This window comes from Zootoca vivipara, chromosome 1 (genome assembly GCF_963506605.1).
Source record: "Zootoca vivipara chromosome 1, rZooViv1.1, whole genome shotgun sequence".
NCBI classification, from domain to species: domain Eukaryota; kingdom Metazoa; phylum Chordata; class Lepidosauria; order Squamata; family Lacertidae; genus Zootoca; species Zootoca vivipara.
In genome coordinates this window covers 44,647,875-44,671,833 of record NC_083276.1, presented here as the reverse complement: position 1 = coordinate 44,671,833, position 23,959 = coordinate 44,647,875, and the positions used below count along the sequence as shown (strand labels likewise).

General features: G+C 40.0%; 1 protein-coding gene across 7 annotated transcripts in view; it reads right to left on the bottom strand.

Annotated features, from left to right (window-relative positions):
* NUMB (NUMB endocytic adaptor protein) overlaps positions 1 to 23,959 on the bottom strand; it is a 55,466-nt gene that overhangs the window by 10,495 nt on the left and 21,012 nt on the right. For 4 of the 7 annotated variants that reach the window (XM_035112758.2, XM_035112778.2, XM_035112767.2 and 1 more), the window contains exons 2-6: positions 13,849 to 13,991; positions 12,280 to 12,354; positions 7,470 to 7,502; positions 3,366 to 3,440; positions 275 to 415 (exon numbers count right to left, since the gene is read on the bottom strand). In XM_035112758.2, the coding sequence (XP_034968649.1) occupies positions 275 to 415; positions 3,366 to 3,440; positions 7,470 to 7,502; positions 12,280 to 12,354; positions 13,849 to 13,974 (450 nt within the window). In that variant the 5' untranslated portion in view covers positions 13,975 to 13,991. Of the gene's footprint in view, positions 1 to 274; positions 416 to 3,365; positions 3,441 to 7,469; positions 7,503 to 12,279; positions 12,355 to 13,848; positions 14,099 to 23,959 lie in introns of those variants that run through there. The other 3 variants (XM_060273645.1, XM_060273649.1, XM_060273647.1) reach the window with 2 other exon arrangements.

The window sequence follows — 23,959 nt, the reverse complement described above, 5'->3', positions numbered from 1 at the left end:
GAAATATTGGTGCTATAAAATCCATAATGCAGATATGATTTTTAAAAATAGCAATTCATGCTCTGTAAGCACATTAGGTTCCCTGTTTGTATTAAGAAACATACATGATTTACACTAGCTACAGCGTTTTAACATTGCAGTTTCAAATATCTGAGCCTGTTGAATGCACTGCTCTTAAATGACAAGATTGCCACAAGAAAGCTAAATTTCTCTAGACAAGTAACATAATTTGGAAATGGCCTCTTGCTTTTTTGTGATCCTAAAAGAAGCTTACCGTGTCCTTTACAGCCATAAAGCAGTGACATATCCAGCGTCGTGTTGTGCCATCTCGACAGATGTAAGAAAATGCCCTATCAAAATTCCTGTCCGGAGCACAGAAAGAAACCTTCTCTATTGTCTGATCAACTATAAGGTCCTAAAGTAAAAAACCAAGAAAGATGATATAAGAAATTCAAATCATTACAGGAGCATGGAATATACCACACAGTACATTTCTAGATTTCCTCCTTCCCTCTATCAGGTTAATACCAAAGTTGTACCTTTCAGTCTGCCTGATATATTTGCTTTATATATTTCCACATATTTAAAGGGGCGACTTAAAAAAAATAATACTTTGGCTTCTCTTCAAAGGTCTGTGCAAGTGTATCCTCAAAATTACTGCACTGATTGGAGATTCAATCTTTGGAGACCTGTACTAATTCATCCAACCACCAAGGGGCAATATTACAATCAATTTTCCATGAGCTGAAATATCAAGCATTATATAGTGTAGTAGCAGAGTTTAAAATAACAGCTTTAATATTGGCATCTTTAAGCTAAGTTGTTTATTAAGCAGCACCTGGCTCTCAAGCATCCATGGTAAAGTTCAGCTACATTTTAAAATACCGTAGTTAAATATATAACACCAGCAGCTCTGGAGAGAGTTTAGTTTATGGAAACAGAGGGCAAGTGAACCATTGGAAGCACAGGACCTAAATCAGGTGTGGGGGAACTTTGGCCCTCCACATGCTGCTGTAGTGCAGCCCTTACCACTCCTGCCAAATGGCCCTGCTAGCTCAAGCTGATGGCAGCTGGAGTCTAACAAAATCTGGAGGACCAAAGGCTTCAGATTCCTGACTTAGACAAAACTACAATAGTAAGAGACATATTAACAGTAACACTTGACTTTCGTATAAGGACTTGCGTGTATTCAAAGCATTTCACAGACATTTTCAGGTCAAAAATCAGATATGCACATGTTTGCTAAAGATGCCGCTGCCAATCTGGGGGTGCTGGGGCGGGTTATTTTGTCATTAAATTTAGTGGGGGTGGGAGTGCAACCCACCGCTTCCCTTGCCTTACCTCTGCTCTGCTGCTTTTAACCCTCTGCCCCTCAGGCTGTCTCAGATACTGAAAGTTAATAAGGGAAGGGGGGGGTCTTCAAGCAGAATTCTGGGAAGGCAGCCAACAGTCGCTTCCTCTCTGCACTCTTTTTTGTAAAAATTAAAAAATACACACACAGATTCTTCATCTGAAAGTGGCAAATTAATGTTTACCAAATCTGCACAATCTGTAGCCCTTACAACAGCTCTATATTGTAAGTGGGAAGCTGAGAATGGAGGCATCTCTACAGCAGGCTCACACCCAACATTTGAATCATTAGCTTGCCAACCTGCATCTTATTCTTTTTCACTATGCAACACATCAAATCGACTCTGAACCTGCATGGGGCTCTGGACTTGCACAGTGGGGTATTAGTCACATGTATAAATATAACCATTGCTGGAACAGTTTCCTTACGCTTCAATGTGCATCATTTCCACAGCTGTCCCTAGGAGGCAGCTGCCTTCCACACTGACACAGAGGATCGAGGCAGCAGAGAGACAGAGTTGTAGCATCTGTAGCATCCCAAACAGTGCCAGTGCAGGGTATGATCCATCACAGAACCTCCTTATATTTGACATTAAATGGCAGCTGCAGCGGAAGCAAACCTGTCCTTAGTTGGCATTATTCCCCTCTGCAGATACGGTACCTCCATATACTACTACGGTACTTTTTTAAAAGGGAGGAGCAGGGAGCAAAGAACATAGGTGACCCCAAGCCTACTGATGTCACTGGCGAAACTCCCACTGATCTCTGTGTGCTTACTGGGGGAAGGGACAAGTGGGGCTGCCAATGTTAAAATTTTAAAAGAATAACTGTAACCCTCCTGCAATAAGTCACAGGTAGGTAGCCGTGTTGGTCTGAGTCGAAGCAAAATAAGAAAATTCCTTCAGTAGCACCTTAAAGACCAACTAAGTTTATATTTTGGTATGAGCTTTCGTGTGCATGCACACTTCTTCAGATACCTCCTGCAATAAAATAAAGGTAAAGGTAAAGGGACCCCTGACCATTAGGTCCAGTCGTGACCGACTCTGGGGTTGCGCGCTCATCTCGCATTATTGGCCGAGGGAGACGGCGTATAGCTTCCAGGTCATGTAGCCAGCATGACAAAGCTGCTTCTGGCAAACCAGAGCAGCACATGGAAACGCCGTTTACCTTCCCGCTGTAGCGGTTCCTATTTATCTACTTGCATTTTGACGTGCTTTCGAAATAGGAGGGCACAAATATCACACAAACATCATTTAAAACTAAAAATAGGATTGGACACATTTGGGTATTCAACTAAAAAGCCATATGCAGATTTTAAAATATGCACCTTCAGGATAGGAATTAGCATATAAAGTGATATACAAATCATTAATTTTAATGCTCTCCCTTCAGTAATGCCTTAGAGATATTTTAAAGATTGAAAACCTTGATTGGGAATTAATCTGAATTGCACTGGCTTCTAGAGCCTTCAAATAATACCTTCCTCACATATTTTATTCATTTCTCACTGCAATATTTTATTTTATTTAACTTATTTTTTAATATTGTCCTTCATCCAAGGATCACAGGGCAGTTTACAATATAAAAACACAAAAATACACATTGTAACAAACGTAAAAGCAAACAAAAACAACAATCCTCACACAGATTTTCAAAATCTTAGGATGCAGCAAGAATGAATTCAGATCAATCACATATCCGTATGCAGTTTAATCTCTTTCAGCTTTTTTGCAGAGACAGAAAGAACAGGGTGAAACTGTTGCCTTCTCCCTATTTATTGCTATAACAAAAACACTTTTCAAGCAAACAAAGCAAAACAAGAATTCAAAGGACCTAAGTTCACAAAGGCAGAAAAAGCCAAATTAAATTTGAGCCATATGTAATTAGCATATTTCATTCGTTGAACTACGGTAGGCATGTATGAAGTTATTAACACCCTGCAATAGAAGAAGCAGTGAGAACTACAGTGATTATCTGTACTGTTTATGGTGATTCCAAACCCAGCAGTGTCTAACCTTTGTTTTCTCATCAACAACTCTGAGTCCATCCGCTGAAACCCACAGGACGGCTTTAACTGCCTTCTTTCCGCTCTTGCAGGGAAGAAAAAGAAAGAAAAACAGTATCACTGCTGTGCTGTCAATAAGGCTGAATGCAGACTTCCTCTTTCCAAGAAGCACAAAAGTCAGTGTGCAGATGATATCCAACTTCAGTAGGAGTGCCCAAAGCCAGATATTCAGACCAAACAACAAAACCTCCAGAGAATCAAGCTGAAGCCAGCCTTTCAAGAACACAATGCAAAAGGAAGGGGGGAAAGAATAGAACAGGATGAGTCAAGTATGTTAATACATTCAAATAAAGGCAAAGAATTCAAGCTTAAATTCTTTACCTGTTTAAACACCAAATAAATTGTCAGTGAACACTGACGCTTAAGGAGTTACACCACAAGTAGCTTTTTTTGTTGCCAGTTTTAGCAACAAGCATTCTAAGTCTGTCTTCCCATCACCCCAATGTTCTGTCCCGTGTCACGTGCGGTAGCACTACCATCAAATGTGGAAGTACTTTACAGGATCGTAGTCGACATAGGATTAGGAAAGTAGTTCCATTTCTCCTTGCGAAATGGAACTTTTGTATGTGTGTTTCCCCCATATACCCCCTAAATCTGTTCCATGGGCTCTTCCATATTGGGCAAAAACATTCCAATTTAATTTAATTTGGTTTGATTTGTAATAATTTGGAAAATTAATAAAAAACAATTCAGAAAAAAAGATTCCTGCATTGCGGGAGGTTGGACACTATAACCCTCAGGATCCCTTCCAACACTACAATTCTATTATTCTATGCAATTTTCAAATTACCCATAATGTGTACTGGCTTTGACTGGTCAGCTAAACTGGAGGGTGGGGGTAGCTGAAGGGTCTTCAAACACTTCATGTGTTAGGGACTTCCCCTGCATGTGAAGAAAGCTTTGGAGGATTGAGCAGACAAAACTAAGAGTGGTCCAACTGTTAAGAAGGCCGTTTCTGCACATAGTATAGAGGGAGTTGAGGGGCAGGTGAGGCTTATCAACCTGGAAAGGTAGCCCATCTAGCAGAAGGGAAACACTGGTCCTAAACCTCCACTGCCTGCAGGATATCTTCAGGAGAAGATAAGGCTAAAGAGTAAACCCCAGGACAGTTTGATAGCGCTTTGTATTCCTCCCTCTGGCAACTCCTGCAGCGAAGCTGGTGCCCAATGTGTTGCTCTGCTTTCCTTTGGACTACATCAGCAAGGCTGAGAGGGGGGTCTTGTTGTCTGGGCACTCCAGGACCTTCATACTGCCCAGGCTTGTGCCACAGGGAGGTCACTTGGGTGCTGCTAACACAGCAGTTTGACTTCACTCATAGAGGTGCACTCCATCGTCTCTCCAGATGGATGGATGCCAACAATTGTGTTTTTATGCTTTGCAAGACACCCTGAGTAGGCTCAGCTCTAACAGTTAGCCTATAAATATGTGAGTGACTTATGGGATCTTTTATTGGCTAAGCAAGATGGCAAATACTTCAAGCCCCAACAAAATTCCTGTTACAATTCCCATTCCCAAATGTCCCAGGGCTATTGCATGAAGATGCGGCAATCCCACTATCTAGGAGTGCGTTGCAAAACCCCTCTAACATTTTAGAAGGCAGCATACATATCACTATTCCTTTTTCCATTTCCCCAACAGAGAAGATCTCACTACTGATACCGGCCTAGGGCTAATAAAGTTCCTCACAGCTACCCTATTAATTGTTTGGAAGAATCCTAGAGACTAACTCCACTCTATGACACTGGGAGATTTAACCTTTTATCCTATAACATATAGCTTAGATTGTTTAATGTTTCACTAAATAACAAGTGCTAAGATGATTGCAACCATATTTTGATGTAATGCAGTTTAGTTGGTCGTGTTCTCCATGTATGGTATTATAATCTAAGCAATATTTATGATTTTAAATACTGTTTATTTGGTATTTCAGTACAAAGTGTTTGCTGGGATGTACAGGAATGGGCCAGCTATTCAGATTCATTACACACCTACAATTCCTGAGTTCACAGAAGGATACGCTTAGTTTCAGGGCAGGGGTGGTAGTGTTGGCATTAAGACAATTGGAAGTGTCATACTAGATATGTACCTGTCTCACCTAGATGCCTTAACAGAAGCCTATGTTTAATACTTGAAGTAAGATGTAGCTATTGATTCGTAGTTTTAAAAATGAGTTTTTTTCCAAAAGTACATAATAGTATTATGAATTTTTCTTTGATGGTTTAGTAGTGGCCTACCGAAGCCACTACTTCTTTCTTCACTTGAGACATGCAAAGAACATAGACTGGACAATTAGACAGCCTAGATTGATACAATGACTAAGATACTGAGCTAGGGATTCTCACTTTGAGATTCAACACTGCCATGAACTCATTAAATGCTGTGCTATATTTTCAAAGGAGGTAGCCAACTAGTCAGCGCTCACAGCAGAAAATGAAAAAATAAATAGCCCAGTAGCACTTTCAAGACTACGGAAAATGTATTGTTATAGGATTATAGGATTGGCTTAGGTCTCGAAGCCTGTGGTTTTCTATCCGCATGTTAGGATTCTAGGTAGTGATTAGAAGTGATGAGACCAGTTAATGACTCTAGCAAGCCTCTAAAGATCTGTTTTAGTTGGTCAAGAAGTGTGTGTTGTCTAAAGTTTACTACCTAGGCAGCTATGACAAGAGAAACTGGTTTCAAGAATATAACAGTATTATTGTGTATGCTTAAGGGATTACCAAGAGTGAGGTTTCTAGTGATATGGACTCTAGCCCAAAAAGATTTATGTCATAATAAATGTGTTAATCTTTAATAACTCTCTCCATTTCCCAATGTTATCCTAACAACAACCCTGTGAGGCAGGTTAGGTTGAGATAGTGACTGGTCCAAGGTCTTTGTGAGTTTCATGGGAAATTTATTCCTGGTCTCCCAGGTCCTTGTCCACGTACAATCCCTCCACCTTATTCCACATTCTGGGAGGGGAGGTGAATATAGAAGGGAATAAGTTGGGGGAGGGGAATAACCCTTTCCCATAGGTCTGTTAGGACCTTTAAAATTAAGCAAGCAAGGAAGTGTGTGAACTTCTGGCATGCTGCAAAAAAGTCTGGCAGCAATTGCAACTTTCTCACCAATTTCTCAATGCAGATTGAAAGAATCGTGTCCCAGCATAATCTTATAGAAGATGACACACAAATAAGTATGGCAACACAGACAGTTAATGTACAGAGAAACACAGCTCTGAATGGGCGTGGTACAGCCTTTTACGATCCTCTGCCTGCTTTTGTCCACTCTCTTTCAACCAGAGACAGGAGACAATGCCAGCATGTTCCAGAGATTTACACTCAGCGGAATTTTGTAAAGAAAATGTTTTTGAGTTCTTTGTTTTTAGTTCAATTGTAAATGCCATTTTTTAATTACAGCAATTTTCTAGCAAAATAAATGCACATTTAATTTTTTAAAATTAAGCTTAAAACTCTCTCTCTCTCATAGTTTCAGCTCATTCTGTCCCCCCATCCTCCCAAAACCCTGTTGTTGTTGTTGTTGTTGTTGTTGTGTTTTATAGACAATAATAATGTTATACAAATAAGTATACCAAGTTTTCTAATGTTATTTGTATATCACAAAAATAGAATAGTAAATGTGGAAAGATATCTACAACATATGTTTCATTATTAGTCAATGTAGGAGTTTTTAATCCTGCCTTGCATGCATGCTGGCCCCACCTCCCAACATATCAATGAATACTGCCCCCTCCCTTAAAGGGGACTCCTACCCATGTTTGCTTAAATGCAAATAGAAGCGTGAATGAGTACATTAACCAGGTTGTGTGATTGTTCAAAGCTTCCATTCACATTCAGATTAAGACAGGTAGAAGCTCCCTTTAGAGACCTTCTCTGAACAGGCAGTGAAAGGGGTGTTTGGGCTAGTCTGTTGCCAGCATGTGCAGCCCTATGCACTCAACACCCATTGCTATTTCCTGTTCAGACATTAGAACAGGGCTTCTGACACAAGGCAATGCTATACTGGGGATGTAACTCCTTACAGCACAAACACAACGAGGCATTAAACTTACTTTTCCAAAGAAGCCTTTGAAGAACTTCCTTTCCTGGAGGAACAGGGGGGACAAGTCGAATGCTATTACTGTAGGTAGCTAAAGTGTCCCAGGGTTTTAAACCAACATATACATACAAAAACTGGGGATTGGAAGGAAAGTAGGGAATGTTTAGGGTTATCCATAGAGGATGTGACAGGCAGATGTGGAAAGGCCCATGAAAATGCACACAGAAAGCATTACATGGGCTTTTATTAGGACAGGCCATATATAGCTCTGAAATTGGTGGAAAGGAAAGGAAAAATCAGACCCAATTTCATGCAAAATGTTTTAAGACTTCCTTTTGTTTGTCCCTTTAGCTTTTAGTAGGTTACAAGCCAAACTTGGCAGCAGACATGGAGATGTTCCAAATTGGAATGTGATGACTTGAAATTAGCACATTAGATAAATTTTGAAAAGCTTGAGTTAATTAACAGAGCTCAAATAGCATGACAGCAAAAGGAAAATAATTTGGGGAACATATTTCCAGTCCTTATCAAAAGCCTGCTTAGAAAAGGTGTTTAAGCTCATATACCCTCCATCATGATTTTCCAATAGTATTTTGTAAAGCAGATTTAGTAGAAAGTGTAGGGGATATTTATGCCGCGGTTTCTTTTGTTTAAGAATGCGGATTCTTTCACTGAAGAGGCTCCATATTAGATTTTAGCTTCTTACCCCCCCCCTCTCTCTCTCTCTCTCACTCACACACACACTATTCAGAAACTTACAAGTAAACTATCTGCATCACCTAAGGGTTCTTGCTTCACTGTTATTTTATGTATATAGTGCTTAGAGTTTTGTGATTACGCAGCTTATGAAGCTTTCCAAATAAAGAATGTATATACTGAACAGGAACACTTCATACACATCTTGCTGTATACATATAGAAAATGTGGTAGATTTGACAAGCACAATCAACAAAGTGGGAGCATTACACATTTGGATGGCAATCAAATGCAGCAACTTTAATATATATTTTACAGGCAATTTTAAAATTATTTACCCATTTCAGACACAAACTAAAGCCCAGATATATATTTCCTGACAATCTTCACTGAAAATTAAGGGGTGGGATCAATAGTGTTTTAAATTACTCCTGTGATGGCTATCATGAAGCAAGCCATTTATGGGCTTTGGCTTGCTACATGGATAAAGTGCTTTTTCCCAAAGCTTCACAGGCCTCCAGTACAAAACGTTTATGGTGGTTTGGAGAAAGTTAGTCAATCTGCATGGTGAACTGCTAATAATGAATGTCTTCCTACATGGTGGCAGCAGTTTCTTCGTATGTATGAGAGATAAAAGGCCACATCTATGGTCATCTCTGATACTTAAGGGTCTAGAAGTAACAGCAGGCTTTACAGACATTATGCCCCTTCTCTGCCATCTGTCCGCTATTTCAACACATGGCACTGGGTGGTGAAATACCTAACTTAATATTGTTGCCTTAAATGATTAAAACTGTCTTCAAGATAGCTTATTACAAAAAAATCTCGATAAGAAAAATGGAACAACTGCACTAGGTTAAAAAAATGCTATAGGAGTACATACTTTAAGATTTGTTATGGAATTCCTTTTTTTAAGTTGCCAGTTTGAAAATGTATAATCAATCTCATTCTCTCTCTCTCTCTCTCTCTCTCTCTCTCTCTCTCTCTCTCTCTCTCTCTCTCTTTCTCTCTCTCTATCTCTCTCTCTCTCTCTCACACACACACACATATACATATATATGCCACCACTGCCAAGTTAAGCATTAAATATCAATATAAGCCTTCAGAAGATATGCCAGAGTTCAGGAGGTCCGTAAGCTACCTTCCTTAAGAAATTGTAATTAGGTTTAATTTTCAAAAGGTGTTAACTTGGAAAAATTTAGATGTTCTAGAAAAAGTATTAATGATAAGAGAGCATGCAAAATGGATTATAGGGTAACTATGGAAGTTAATATTCAGATACACTAGTATTTTCAAACACTATTAAGTTTCGTTTACCTGCTAAAACAAGAAAATACATTAACAAATGTATCATATTTGCAAAAAACAAAAACAAAACAGACTTGTTAAAGACACTAACACTGAAGACAATTTTAACCAAATGAGAGAGGATGGAGACAAGACACAGGCAGCTTCCAACACAGTTTACTGATGGGCAGGTAAAATGCTGTTTGTCAAGAGGAAAACTACATTTTAAAAGCACTGTGGTAAAAATTGTACATCGGTATTTAATTCTGTCAAGTCATACTATTCTAAGTAGAGTTAGGAATAGGACTAATGAAACTATGCCATGTTCGAGCAGCTGTGACAACCAAAGTATATAAACTCAATTATTCCCACCCCTCCTGCAGTGAGCTTGGATATGTGTTTCTCCATAACAGAAAGTAAAAGGCAGTGTGTCCTAAAAAAAGAAAGAAAAAGTAACGTTTTATATCTTTGGGGGAGCACTGCCTCACATAATCTTTTTGGTATAATTATCCAAATCTGAGGCATGCAGCAGCTCCAGTGAAGACAATTTACCGCAGCCATTGAAGAGCACAGAAAAGGAGAAACCGGGTTTAGCCATTTAAGAGTATACCACACACAAGTCAGTCTGTTTTGACAACATCAGATTGCTACACCCAAATAGATACATCAAGATTCAACTGCCCTTGAATGACTTATGACTTGTTCTGAGAGGAAATTGTTCTACTGTATTGGAAGAGACACGGTTGCCCTGTGAAAATGGAAGTTCAGTCTACAAAACAAAATCCTGGGTATAAGCTAACAAAGAAAATCCACATTTATGAACAGAAACAAAAAGCAGCAATTTAAGAATGATGTCTACAGTTGGATGTTTGGTTGTCATTTGAAGTCTCAATATGAGAATGCTCCTCAGTAATCAGTGGAAGTGGCTTGAGAGGAGTGAAATACATCAATATTTTAGAAAAGCAGCACTATATGTCAATATCAATTGGCTTTATTGACAAATGGTCTGACAGAATCAGTTATTCTGCATAGCAATAGTATAAGTGAAAGCTGTATGAGCTTAAGATTTCAGTAGAAATAGAAGTCTCTTGTGTTGAATGCCATGGGCCAGGCATCCCCAAACTGCGGCCCTCCAGATGTTTTGGCCTACAACTCCCATGATTCCTAGCTAACAGGACCAGTGGTCAAGGATGATGGGGATTGTAGTCCAAAACATCTGGAAGGCTGAAGTTTGGGGGTGCCTGGCCCATGGTCTTGTGATTTCTGTGTGCCATCTGTATGCAATAGGTTGTTTCAAGTGACTGTTATTTCAGAGTGATCTTCATTGGATATAGTACACAACCATTTTGTTTAAGTTATGGCCATGAACAGGGAATTCAAAGACTGAAGTTATGTTCTTTGATTCCAGAAATGTAGTGTGCAATGTGCCAAACGTGTTATATGCACAACTTTAAACATCTGTCTCTTTGGGCTTAGAAAACTGGGCCGGGGGGGGGGGATAGTTTCATTGATCACTTTGTATTTAGCTGCACCAAACACTCATCTAACTAATTTGACAATGTGCTTGCCCCCCCAAAAAAAAATATGGAGAGCATCATTTATACTAACAAGTCTGAGACTTCTTCCTGCCCTGAAATGCACTGTGGAGTACAGTATTCATAGCTTCCAAATTATTCAAGGCAAAGAACAATGAGAAATTTAGGGTGCCATCCAATCAGATCACTGGAGTTTGTTCAAAAGCTCAAAGCCCATTTTTTCATCCTCTTGTCTGTGACTGAGAGAAGGAAACAACAGGTTTGAGTCTGAAGTCACTATGTTCGCATGCAAGAGGACCTTTTAAAAACCCTTTTAGTATTTTGTAGTAGGCTTAAAATTTATTGATGCAGTCAATGAAGAACACAAAAACAAACAAAAAATGTTATCAGTGGGTGTCAAAAGTCAGCTACTCCGTTTAAAACAGGGATGCAGAACAGAATTTAGCCAGGCCAGGTTCAGGTAGGCGGAACCAATCTCCTGTCAATCACTTGATGTCACAAGTGATTGGATACCAGGTGGTCCTTTTTGCCTTTGCAAAGCATGCAAAAGGCTTTCTAAGCCATGGCAATCAGCTATTAATCAGGGCTTAGAAAGCATAGTGTTTGGGGGTGCCTGGAAAGTCCCTTTCACCCAACTCCCCTCCCCCCATTACCTGCTCCACTTCTGATGGTGTATGCATCAGGTGTAGGGCAGGTGGGCATGGCTTGGCTGGAGTATAAATAGGCCCCTATGCCGAAGTTTCTAATTTGGAAAATCTTATATGGCACGTTTTTCTTCTTAGTGAGGAATCTGATCACTACCAATATTCAAAAGAGGTTTTTCCAGTTCTCCGCCATCTTCAGTCATGAGTGGAAGCAGTTATCAGGAGGAGTAAACAATCTATACAGCTAGTATCAGTTAACCATCTGGACACCTAAGTGCAGCAGTAAAGTGAAGGCCTCTAAGCACATGCATGCTATGGCAGTCATAGTCCATATAGCACAGAGAATAACTATCCAAAAAGCTAACCAGCTTAAGATACAGATAGCGGCATTTGTTTGAAGCACAAAGAGCCCACTTCCGAGAGAGGTCTCCTTAAAAAACAACAGCAATAATCCAAAGTCTTTCAGAACTGTTTTAAGAACACAGAATAGCTACTTTAAACAGGACAGAGCAACGGTTTTAGCTCTTCTTCAAATTTGTACTGGTATGCCTCTGTAATCATAAGCTCTGCTTTAAGGCAGCTATTTAAATTCCCCTACAAAAAACCTCTGTAAATGGAAAAAATTGCATACTTAAAGTAATATTTTAATAAGTATACATACAGCTTTCAGTCTCTTCACAGCATCTTCACATATATGCATTCCTCTTGATTCATCTACTTCCACATGTCCCAGATACTGAAAGGGAGAGTGGAGGGGAAAAGCACCGATTAGAATAATTGGACTAAACCAGCACTTTGTAGTTGTATTTATCTTCGTGTATTAAGTAGTCCAGTATTTTCACACATACTATATATACTCAACATAATTCAGACAAAATATAAGTCTATGGACAAAACTATGACTCAGAACACAGCCATGTGATTTTTAAACAGGCCTTATTGCAGCTAGGATTTTGAGAAGGATTTAAAAGATCCTTATATCACTGGGCACAGCCACTGTCCTCGGACCAATGAAATCTTTCTATTTTATCACCTTTCCACCCAAGTCCATAAATAGTAAACCTTCCAAGTGCTGTCTTGAGTCATGGGTAAGGTAGTCTTTCCTTACAACAAATGATTTTGTGGTTTCCATTAATCCTAGAATTTATAATACTGAAGAATCTTCTCTGGGTGATCAGTCTAATTCTACTTGTTATGATGTACTATATCATAGATAAAACTAATAGAATGCCAACTACTGACAAGTCATTTATTTAAACATGGCTCTGATACAGTTGGTTGTGAACACCAACATAAGGTGGAAAGTGGTAGTTTGGGACAAAATATATAAAAGCCATGAGCATGAGCTGCTGGTAAGATTTCTGTTGCACCAGTGTAGAATATGCATCAGTACAAGCATCATATCAAGACATAGACCTCTTAGCATCAGAGTTGCCTACTATTTTCATACTCCAGCCTGTCTTAAGATCGCTTGCAATAGTTCCCTTATTTCATATCCACTTAAACAGATTCAAAAAGCACAGTTATTTTCTTTCACTCCATTAATCTGCTACCTCCTCCACTGAAGCAACTCAAGGACACACAATACAGATCTATGAGAACCATTAAAACAGCCATTCCTATTTGCTAAGGAGTGCTTAACACTACTAAGCAGTATGAAAAAAATAGTTATCCACTAAAGGGTGAGACTTGCTGTGAGAAACAGGAAACAGTAATTTTCAACACTGTTCCAAAAGTGTAAATCACACCCTTGCCTTAGCCAGCAACTTTCTATAATGAACTTAAAAAAAAAACTGACTAGCATGGAAGACATTAGGAAGTTTTTTTAAAAAAAAAATATGGCTGCATGATGTAATGTTTAACTACTTTGATCAATCAACAAATACCCTTTTGATTAAAAGGTTCTCCATTTAACCTTTAAAGAGACATTCCTCCTTCCCTATAAAACAAATGCATTTAAGATGCATATTGTATAATCTAATAACAAAATATGCTTATTCTTTGGACTATAGCTTTATACATGTGCAAATGTATGCTAATTTAAACAAGTAAAACTTGTAGGAAGCAATATTTTACATACAGGAAGAGCTATAAAGAAAATGTGTGCATAGACAAGAAACAGGATTTGTACGAATACAAACATTCTTTCACGTAACTATTGTTAGCATGATCCAAACACAAACAGGATTTAGAAGTTTGATGCAGTTCTTAAAAGAGTAAATATATTTACCTTAACAGGAAAGCTGCATTTGCCAGTCCGAACCCCTTCTTCATCTGTCTGCCACTGATGTGGCCTACTTGCTTCAGGGACATAGACATCTTTCTTTCTTCTGAAGCTCTGTCGTAATTTATTCATTGCTCAGTTCTTGTGCCCTACAAATGAAAATTGGTTTAAATGAAAACTGAACTCTGATCTCAATATAAATAATGAACCAATCTACCATATTTCTCCAACGTGGTAAAAGGCTTGCTCAGGCAGTCCTTTAATATTACACTAACATGGGGAAGGCTTTTTCATGGGTTCATCCCTTGGTGCATCCCATGGTGCTTATGTAACCTTGGAAGGCTCACAAGCACATGCACAGAGGCCAATTGCATGTCTCTTTTCCATAGAATCAGCAGTCCAGGATGCTGACCTTGTATATAATTGGATGAACCCATGGAAATGTGCTCCTTTCATGTCAGTGCAGTAGTTAAGATGATACCTTGGGGGGGGGAGCAAAGGAAAGCATTGTGGCATGTGCTTCAGGGGCCAGCTTAAGTGGCTCGGAACAAATTGTCTATTGTTTCACATATTCAAGTTATTACTGATCCTTCTTCCACTTCCATTTTCATCTCCTGACACAAGATGATGCCCCTTCCATAAGCACACAGGTTTTCTGCCATTCCTGTTCATGAGAAAGGCTTACATTTCCTAAAGCCTCCAATACTGTATTGCGAATTATTTCTAAAATGCAATTCAAGCCTCATACTTAAGTCTTTGCCTATACAACACAAGATCTATTATGCCTCTGTGGAGATCACCCACACATGTTCAGAATACCTTATGGAGCAGGAAATCACTATAATGCTTGGGATCCATACAGTTCTGTACGTTCAAAGTCACTATTTCCCTCAAAAGAAAGCATGGACCAACATAATACCAAAATATGAAACTTGACAGAGGTCACCATTGTAAATAGCTTCATAGTTGACCTGCTAGACTCCTTAATGAATTAAGCAACAAACATTATAGCAAATGAAATTTATATTTTGCAATCTATGGAAATTAATGTTTACCTCAGTACTTAGCTATAAATGCATTTTAATATAAAATAGGCTATTACTACCTAGCCATTCAGCCCATGTGAATTCTTTAGAACAAACGATTTATGGATGCAATTGATAACCCTTTTGGGTTATGCAACATTACTGAAGGACTAAGGTGAACATAAACCTAATATGAATTTCAAAACAACCTGGCACTGACTTTTTCAGATGGTACATTTACCTTCTAGAAAGCCAGTAATTTACTCTTCAGTATCCCAGCAATGTCAAGTATTGAAAGCAGTCTGCCAGCATCCTGGTTATGCTGGTATTACTAAGGCAGCCTGCCAAAGCAAACACTTCCACCCACGTATGAATTCCTAGTTATTACCTGGGGTGCCTTTCATGATCTGATGACAGGAAGCTTACAGCACAGGAAGCAACTTTGGTAGTGTCTGAACCCCAGAAATGAAAACCTATCTTATTAATAAAAGATGAAGGTCGGCCCCTGGAAGTGCTTTCAGTACCATAGCTCTGCAGCCATTGCAATCCAAACCAATAAGGCTAAAATATGATTGGCAACAAATGATCATTAATTGTACAGTAAATGATAGGGTACCCTCTCAGTTACTATAACAGTTGCATCATGTATTGACTGGAAGCTAAGCTATTACAAGTGCTGGTTATGAAGAGTATCTTAACAGCACATATGTTTGAACTTTTCTGTTTTAACAACATGCTGGTAAACAAATTAATAAACAGAAACCCCCCCCCCCAAAAGCCTAACATTTTAGTGGAATATGTTAAACATGTCAAGGCACAATGAATTCATCTGTTGAGTTCAAGTATATTCCAAGGTGAACAAACTATGAAGCATGGCACCTGGTCAAAGCTGCCGAAAGACTGCTTGTTGCTCAGAGACCAGACTGTTTCAATGAAAGCTATTAACGTGGCTGCCGAACTGCTCAGACTGAAGCCTTCAGAGAAGGAAGATGAATGGGCAGATTTTTCCACTGGCTTCTAATTCATCAGTAGGCACATGTTGTGTCATGCCTTGTTATCCAAAATGAATGGCTACACCCCAGATAACTTCCATAGCGAAGATACAGGACTGCCTAGCATATACTAAATGGTTTCTCTCCACCCACAATGGCTGCATCTGTATAGAATGCTAAACCATGGTTTGTTTCAACTGTGGCATGTTCAAATCACAAGTCATCTTACAGACGATCAGACAAGGCACTGCTTGTTTCTTCCAAGCTTAGTTTGTTGTCCAGCTGTTCTTTCTTCATGATTTTTATCTTGCTGAACATCTGGGGTGGAGTAGCCAAACAAGCAACACTGTGGCTGAACAAATCATGGTTTAGTGATATGTGTACATCAGGCCTGAATCAGTATGTCACCCAGCTTCAGAAGACAGTGCATATATTATGACTTCTGCAGTCAGCATGAAATGCCTGGTGGCCAGAAGATACTATTACTGAGGATGGGAAGAACAATTTCATTAGCTGGTAGGGGCTGGGATTTGACAGAAATTGCAGGCTGTTGTGAAACTTCCATTGGCATTTTGAGGATGAGCAGAGCCAGCTAGGGATCCACTGGATCTGAAACCAGTCCATCTTCCTTAGAGCTGCCCAATGTGGGCCACTCTGCTGCACCAGTCCAAGAGGAAAATTAACTCTGCACCCACAGCCAGTTAAGATTACTCTGTTAGTGAATCACAAGGTAAAGGAAGCTTCTTAACTGTGGGATTCAACATGCCCTTGCCACTCATGTGTGTTGCATGGACAGAACTATAAATGAGGCAGTGTCAGCACAAAGGACACTGTTAGAACGAGGACATTGTTAGAAGCAATACCTTGTAAGAATATCTGAGGTTATTACCAACACAGTACAACTGTGCAACATTTAACATTTAAACTGAGAAGTTTTGATATCCACCGGCCACAGCCTTCAACAGCAGGAACACGTAGAGCTCATCAATAAGCTTTAAAGCTTTAAAAAAAAGTGAATTGGCAGGTAACGAGAGGATTATAGCAAATGGATTTGATAAAAATGAATTTCAGCTATCTCTGCAACCTGGCTTTTCAGATAGAGGTGTCAAGGCTATGAATGATGCGAACTATTGGAGTTTGAAGTCCAGTGAACTATCCTTCCATAACACAAGAACAGCTGATCTATTACCACCACAATTTGTAGAATAGGATTTGAGAGCTTGACCAAGTTAAATTTTCAGCCACAACTAGAAATGTAAGAACTGAAACTATCAGAGCAAGATCACAAACAAAGGAAACATAGAAGCAGCACATATATTTTCCCAAGTTCTCTCACTATAGGAAGCTGAAATTTTCCAGTTACTTAGGACTACAGTACTGATGCTAAGTTTGTGAACAGCTACATAGTAGAATACTCCCACCTCTGGAATACCATCAACCTCTTCACCTTATTCCTCTCTCACTTAAAAAAAATGCATACTGTATCTGATTATCCATCCAGCAAAATGCAACAATTTAAGACACATCTCATGTAACTCCAGAGCTGCTTCTTCAAATTATGTTGAAACTATTCCCTGAACTCCAGAACTAGAAAACATTATGTACTGCAACAGAAACCAAAGATTATGGATTTCAACCAACTTTGATTTACTTTTAATCATAACTACTCTTAAGTATTCTACAACTTTTCCTTTATTTGCACACCACATCCCCTTCACTAGCAGAACACTGGTCTTCCTCCCAAATAATACTAGTGCTACCAAACTACTTTCAAAACTTATTGCCATTCATTGTCCAAATAATTAGGCAAGTAGTAAAACAGCAGACTAGCCTAGGACATATGATTTAATAGTTACAAAAAAGGTCAAACTTTTAACTTGGACTCAGTGACTCTCAGCAGGCAGGAGGAAAGAACGGACAACTAAACCTAGAGAAAAGTAGACTAGGGACACTTACAGCTGTATCCTTCACAACTTCAGAGCAGGCACACAGAGAGGAGTCCAATTCCATTATTTTACCAGCCTCTCTACCCCAACCCCTTTATAGTTATTTCAGCCTCAGAGACACTTCTTGAATGTGCACACAAAAATGATTTAAATGAATTAAGGGGTTATTCCAGGGCAACAGATGGTTTGCTACAAGCTCCAGATTTTACAAAGGAAAACAAAACTTTTAATTGCTTTTTGTCTTCGTTTTTTTCAGGCTTACATATACAAGCCTAACTTGATCTCCTTTCCAGCCACAAGTTGCAGCAAAACTTTCACATCTCTACATCAAGTAGCTTTTTAAAAAAAAGCTATTCATTTTTGGCCCAAGCTATATATGACAAAAATCTGTTACCCTTCAGTCTGCCAGGTTTTACAGAAAGCTCTTCTATGGCACACACTTTTATTTAGCATTTTATGCATCTTCTGTAAGAAACATAATAGCATAAAAGTTCTTTTAAAAAAAACTGTAGTAACAATACAACCCTATTCTTCCTTATCATTACAGGTTGAGATGATCCAAGAGTCAATACTGATTGCTGCCGTTTGATGGCACACATTTTTGAAGTTTTAGAGACTTAAACATAAAGGCATGCTCAGTTTGGAATTCTAAAGAAGAAAAAGCTGTACCGGTAGTAGTGCCAATAACTTAAACACTGTGTATTTTAGAACCACACCCTGAGTTCTATCGCTTGCCAAAGCCAAACAGCTGCATGCTGTTAAGAACTTAACAGGAACAATACATGTAAGAACTCAATTGCTTTTACCACTACGTAGTTACTAGACATTCCCTCTGCTTTAGGTTATCAACATACCATGCAATTTTTGCTCAGAAACATTTTAAAAGGATTGTGCCCGCAACTTGCGCAAGGGTTACGTTCTGGGGAGCGTGCTAAAGCCAAAATTGTGTATAGCCAAAGCACAATAGCAGGGGTCAGCAAACCTTTTCAGCAGGGGGCCGGTCCACTGACCCTCAGACCTTGTGGGGGGCTGGACTATGGGTTTTTTTTGGGGGGGGGATGAACAAATTCCTATTCCCCACAAATAACCCAGAGATGCATTTTAAATAAAAGCACATATTCTACTCATGTAAAAACACGCTGATTCCAGGACCGCCCGTGGGCCGGATTTAGAAGGCGATTGGGCTGGATCAGGCGCCTGGGCCTTAGGTTGCCTACCCATGTACAATAGGTTCAACAGCTGACGGGATTGCCAAAGACTTTGTTCCCCAGACAACTGCCCCCTTTCTAAAATAAATAAATTTCTGAGTGTGTAAAGCTAAACATGCAGAAGTTAAATGTGTGTAAGTTGCAGGCTTGTTGCACAGCCAAAGTCAACAGAAGGGTTTGGACAGGGGTAACTGCTGCCTCCAGGGAGTCAGAATACTACAAGTCCTGCACCCTCTACCAAGCCACTCCCACTACACTTTCCATCAGCTCTACACACTTGAAGCTTCTCCTACCTGTTCCACTCAAACTCTGCCCTCACAAACCCCTCCAATCAGCCAAAGAAGGTAAACGGAAAGGAGCTGGGCAGAAGTATTAATCCTTAGAGTTCATTTCACTTCATTATGAAATGAAAGAAGACAGGAGTGCCTGGCATGCTCTGGTCCATGGGGTCACGAAGAGTTGCACATAAACATAAACAACAACAACAAATAATGAAATGAAAAATAGTATTACATAAATCTGCCATCATGAACTTGCTTCTGGAGAGCAAAAAGCACAAGAAGAATGCTCGGCTCACCTAATGAATATGAAGTATGGAGCTGTGCATTCTGCTCGCTATAGCCCACTATCAAGCCACAAGCAGTAAGCCAAGAACAAAAGTTGACTACCGCTTGTGATTTGTTAGATGGCAAACACACCACAGGTCCATGTTCAGATGGCATGAAAAATAGCCCTGCACAAAAGAGCGTTCGCAGTACACAGTCTGCCCAGGCATATAGCAAGAGCATCTGTTCCAAATGAAATGGGTGCAACATATACAAAACTGCAGGTTTAAGGTCTATTTCAGCTTAGCTAACTATTTTTAGCATGAATTGTGGCTTTGATTTCTTTAGTCTGCCATGTGTTTACATTAACCTTTAAAAACAGATACAAACTCAAAAATTATATCTGGGTGTTCTAAAGTGTATGCTGACCCTTAAACCATGACTTTACTATGAAAGCCTCTGCCACAAAAAAAGATCTTAAAATGCATTTCACTACCACCACATGAGTTTCAAACTTTACCAAGTGAGTAAAATTGGAACTGGAACTTTAGAATACTGCTTCTCACAGTGCAATGATTTTTTATAAGTAAAAGAAAAAGAAAAAAGTTGTAGGTGAGAGATGCATCAGTTTTAAAAACAGAAGTGGTAAAATCAAATCATTCCAATAGACCAAGTGTTCAGCCCTTGCAGAAGTTTTATCTTTATATATTCAAGGTACAAAGGTCAATCATATTTATCCAGGAGAAATGGAACTGGAGCGGTGTGTGTGGTTGGTGTAAAGTTTTACCTGCCCTTTGAATGCATGTTTTTATCTGCTGCAGGCAGCTTGGCAAGTAAGTACAAAGTCCTATTGTGGACTGGTAATCGTTAGCAACCAGTCCACCTATGGGTGTAGCTTGATCAGAGGACTTGACAACTTAGATTCTTGGAACAATTGCTACTTGCCTCAAATCAATGTTCGAAATTAGTCAGGTGCCAGGCGCATTTTGCGACTGGCATGTGTCCAACTCTGACCATGCAGAGATCTCTGGATGCCAGGTTGGTGTCTGACATCTCCATCTGGCTGCCCCCTCCAGCTTCCTTGCAGGGACTTTAAGTGTTATTTAAGAACTTTGAATTCAGAAGTCAGGATCCTAGAAAATGCTCAGCTAGTATCTATGCCATGAAGTTCGGTTCCAGAACAACTGAACTCTTGGTTTCTCAGCTAGCAGGAACCTTAAGATAGGATTGGATAAAAACACATTACTGTAAAACAGCCTAAAAAGTGAAGCCCAACATTCTATTCTTAGATCTCTCTTGTAGCAAGGGGACTTAAAGCCCTTAAGGGTGAGGATTACCGCTCGAGTACAGAAATCACTTCAGGGAGTTTAACAGAACCAGGAATTAGCCAACAATATGCATGAGAAGGGAACCAAGAGGGTCACAATTGGAAAAGTGAGTGGCACATGAGCATTAGGAGTAAAAAGCATCTCTTTTTTATTTTTTTAAAAAGTACTTTTTATTAAATTTTCCAATTAAAACACAATTCAATTATTTCAATTATATCCAATTATACACATACATATCAATTAAGCCAAATATTATGCCAAATCATAACTGTTCGCACTGCCATCCTAATTCTGATATCAAAATCTTGCTTTAATCCACAATAGTCCCGATTTTTTCCAACAGTCCCTCTAGATGTTTTCTTCTCTCTTTGTCTTTTGTCGCAGCTTCTGAGATAGGCATCAAACAAGATTTAACACATATCCATTTTTCCTGTGTGGGTTTTTTATCCAGTCCAACCTCCCCATAAATCTCTCTTGATCTGGAGTGCCTATCTTGCCGCGTCAACAGTCCGACACAAGCCAGCGCCATCTTGAATGCCTCAGATCGTATTCCATCTTCTTCTAAACTGTCCGTCGATCGCAAGAGTACAGCTTTTTGGCGAGGAACAGCCCGTTCACATTATGCACAATCTCTTATAGCTGACTTATGGCTTTCCTCGCCTTTTAGCTGCCCTCTGCTTTCCGAGGCTCCAATTAGGCTGCTATTATCTCTCAAATTCCAAATACGCCACAGCTCGTAAATCCAACTCACCGGCAGCTTCCAGGCCACTCCAATAAGCATACTGACTGGGGAGTTTTTTTACTCTAACAGTTTAACAAAGCAACTTCTAAAATCATACCAGATAACAATCCTCTATTTATATGAATTCCGATGCCACACAGTTCGTTTCCATTTCTCATTTGTCCCAAATAATCAGACAGTCTGTCCGGGAAGGTGGTAAGTACATCTTAAAGTATAAAAATAAAAAGTTCACTTCCCTTTTCGTTCCGTCCCAATCATTCTTTCTTCTTGATGAAATACTCCCTCGATTCTCTTCTCGCTCAGACGCTGATAAAGTCCTGGCAGTATCTTCTCCCCCTTCTTTTGAAGCATGTCCATGAATTTAAATCCAATTATTCTCTTTCATCATGGAGATCGCACTCGTATAGGGTGGCCTCCAGGAGTTCCGGCCCCCATGGGTGCTCGGCCCAGGCCCCCCCACCCCTCAAAGAGTCGGGGTGGGTTAGGGGGCATCCACGGGCCAGCGGCCCCTCCCGTCATCCTGGGAGGGTAAGGGGACTGCTTTACTCCCCTAGCGGCCGCCAAAATTCCCCATGAAGGTCGGAGGGATGGTACGGGTCAGCCATAACTCCCGATGAGCGCCAGCGGGAGCAAGTCAGCAAACTCAGTAAAAAGCATCTCAAACTGTGCTTTTAAAAAAAGAAAAGGGGGGAAAGGTGCCGTTACTCACCTTGAAGTTTCTACAGTAAATGCCACACAGTTAACATTGCTTGGGTTCGTGTGTGCCAGTACTGTGTACCCTTGAGTACTCAGAAAAAAAGCACTGATCTCAGACATGTGTACTAAGAAACACTTCAATCATCCTTTCAGCCAAAAGGTTGGAACTAATCCTTTTCTAGCTTCTTCATGCAAGATCAGTAATGCACAAAGCAGCAGAACTTCGTAACCTCATATGCTAGGAGGTTGCCTACCTCATATCTATGTACTTGGTGCAGCACCAGAGTTGATATTCTTTATGTATAGGCAGCCACTGCAGAATACAGTCAACTTTGAATCTTTATACCTAACGTTGGGGGGCAGAGATGTGCCACCAGCACTCCACCACATGACGAGGAACGCCGGCTCCCTCGGCCTGAAATGAGGTTAGCGCCACATCCCATGGTCAGGTTTGATTGAACTGTCCAGGGGTCCTTTACCTTTTACCACTCAATGCCTATCAGACTTCTGGACTGTGCTGACAAATGGTCTTGTGCCTGGCATTTGACTAGAGCTTGTTGTTGTTGTTGTTTAGTCGTTTAGTCGTGTCCGACTCTTCGTGACCCCATGGACCATGGCACGCCAGGCACTCCTGTCTACCCCTTCATGGATCAATGCCTTGTCGTGGCGAAGGGGCTTGAATAACTCAGAGAAGCTATGAGCTATGCCATGCAGGGCCACCCAAGATGGACAGGTCATAGTGGAGAGTTTTGACTAAACGTGATCCACCTGGAGAAGGAACTGGCAAGCCACTCCAGTATCCCTGCCAAGAAAACTTCATGGACAAAGACAACAGACTAGAGCTTAGGCATGGCATTTAAGTCAGTCGGAATGATCATTTTGGCGGAGTTTTGATACACATGCCAGGACTCCTTTCCTTGGAGATGGCACAGAACTTCACATCTGCCAAGCAAACCCTGATCTGCTTCCCAATTTTACAGGCACAACTGACCCCACATGTGCTGCACTGGATTACATTCAGGTAACCTGACCAATATACATCTGAAATATTAACAGGAGGAAAAACCTGACTGTATTAAACCTCTCCCCAGCAACCTGGGATACTAGGAATACTCAGTTTTGCTGATTAATCTGCAGGTTGATGGAAGTCCTTGGCTTATAGCCAAAATATTGTGTAAGATAAGAAGAGATGTGTGGTGTTTGGAAATATATACAAAAAATTATTTATATATTTTTTGAAAAATCTACCTTGCCCCATTGAACATCTCTATGAAATTGCTCAATGGCATTAGGTCTGTTATGGGGTTATCATCATCATTCCATTTTTATCAAATCTAGGAGTGTCAGTTTTAGTTCTTATCTCAGGTCTGATAGCTGTACTTTGGCTAAAGCTGAATACAGATAAAATGCATTTTAGTCCTCAGATTGCAGGGGACAGTGAGCTGTATTAGATTAATCTGCTGTCATTTGTCAATTATGTTTGCAGTCCAGGAGAGATTTTGGCTCTGCCTCTGATATTAGTTAAATGAATGAGAGATATAGTATTTTACTATCTGCATTCAGTCTGCTACAGGAGGAATCTTTACACAACATACATCTGATTGCCTTAAAGCAGGGGAGGCAACCTAAGGCCCG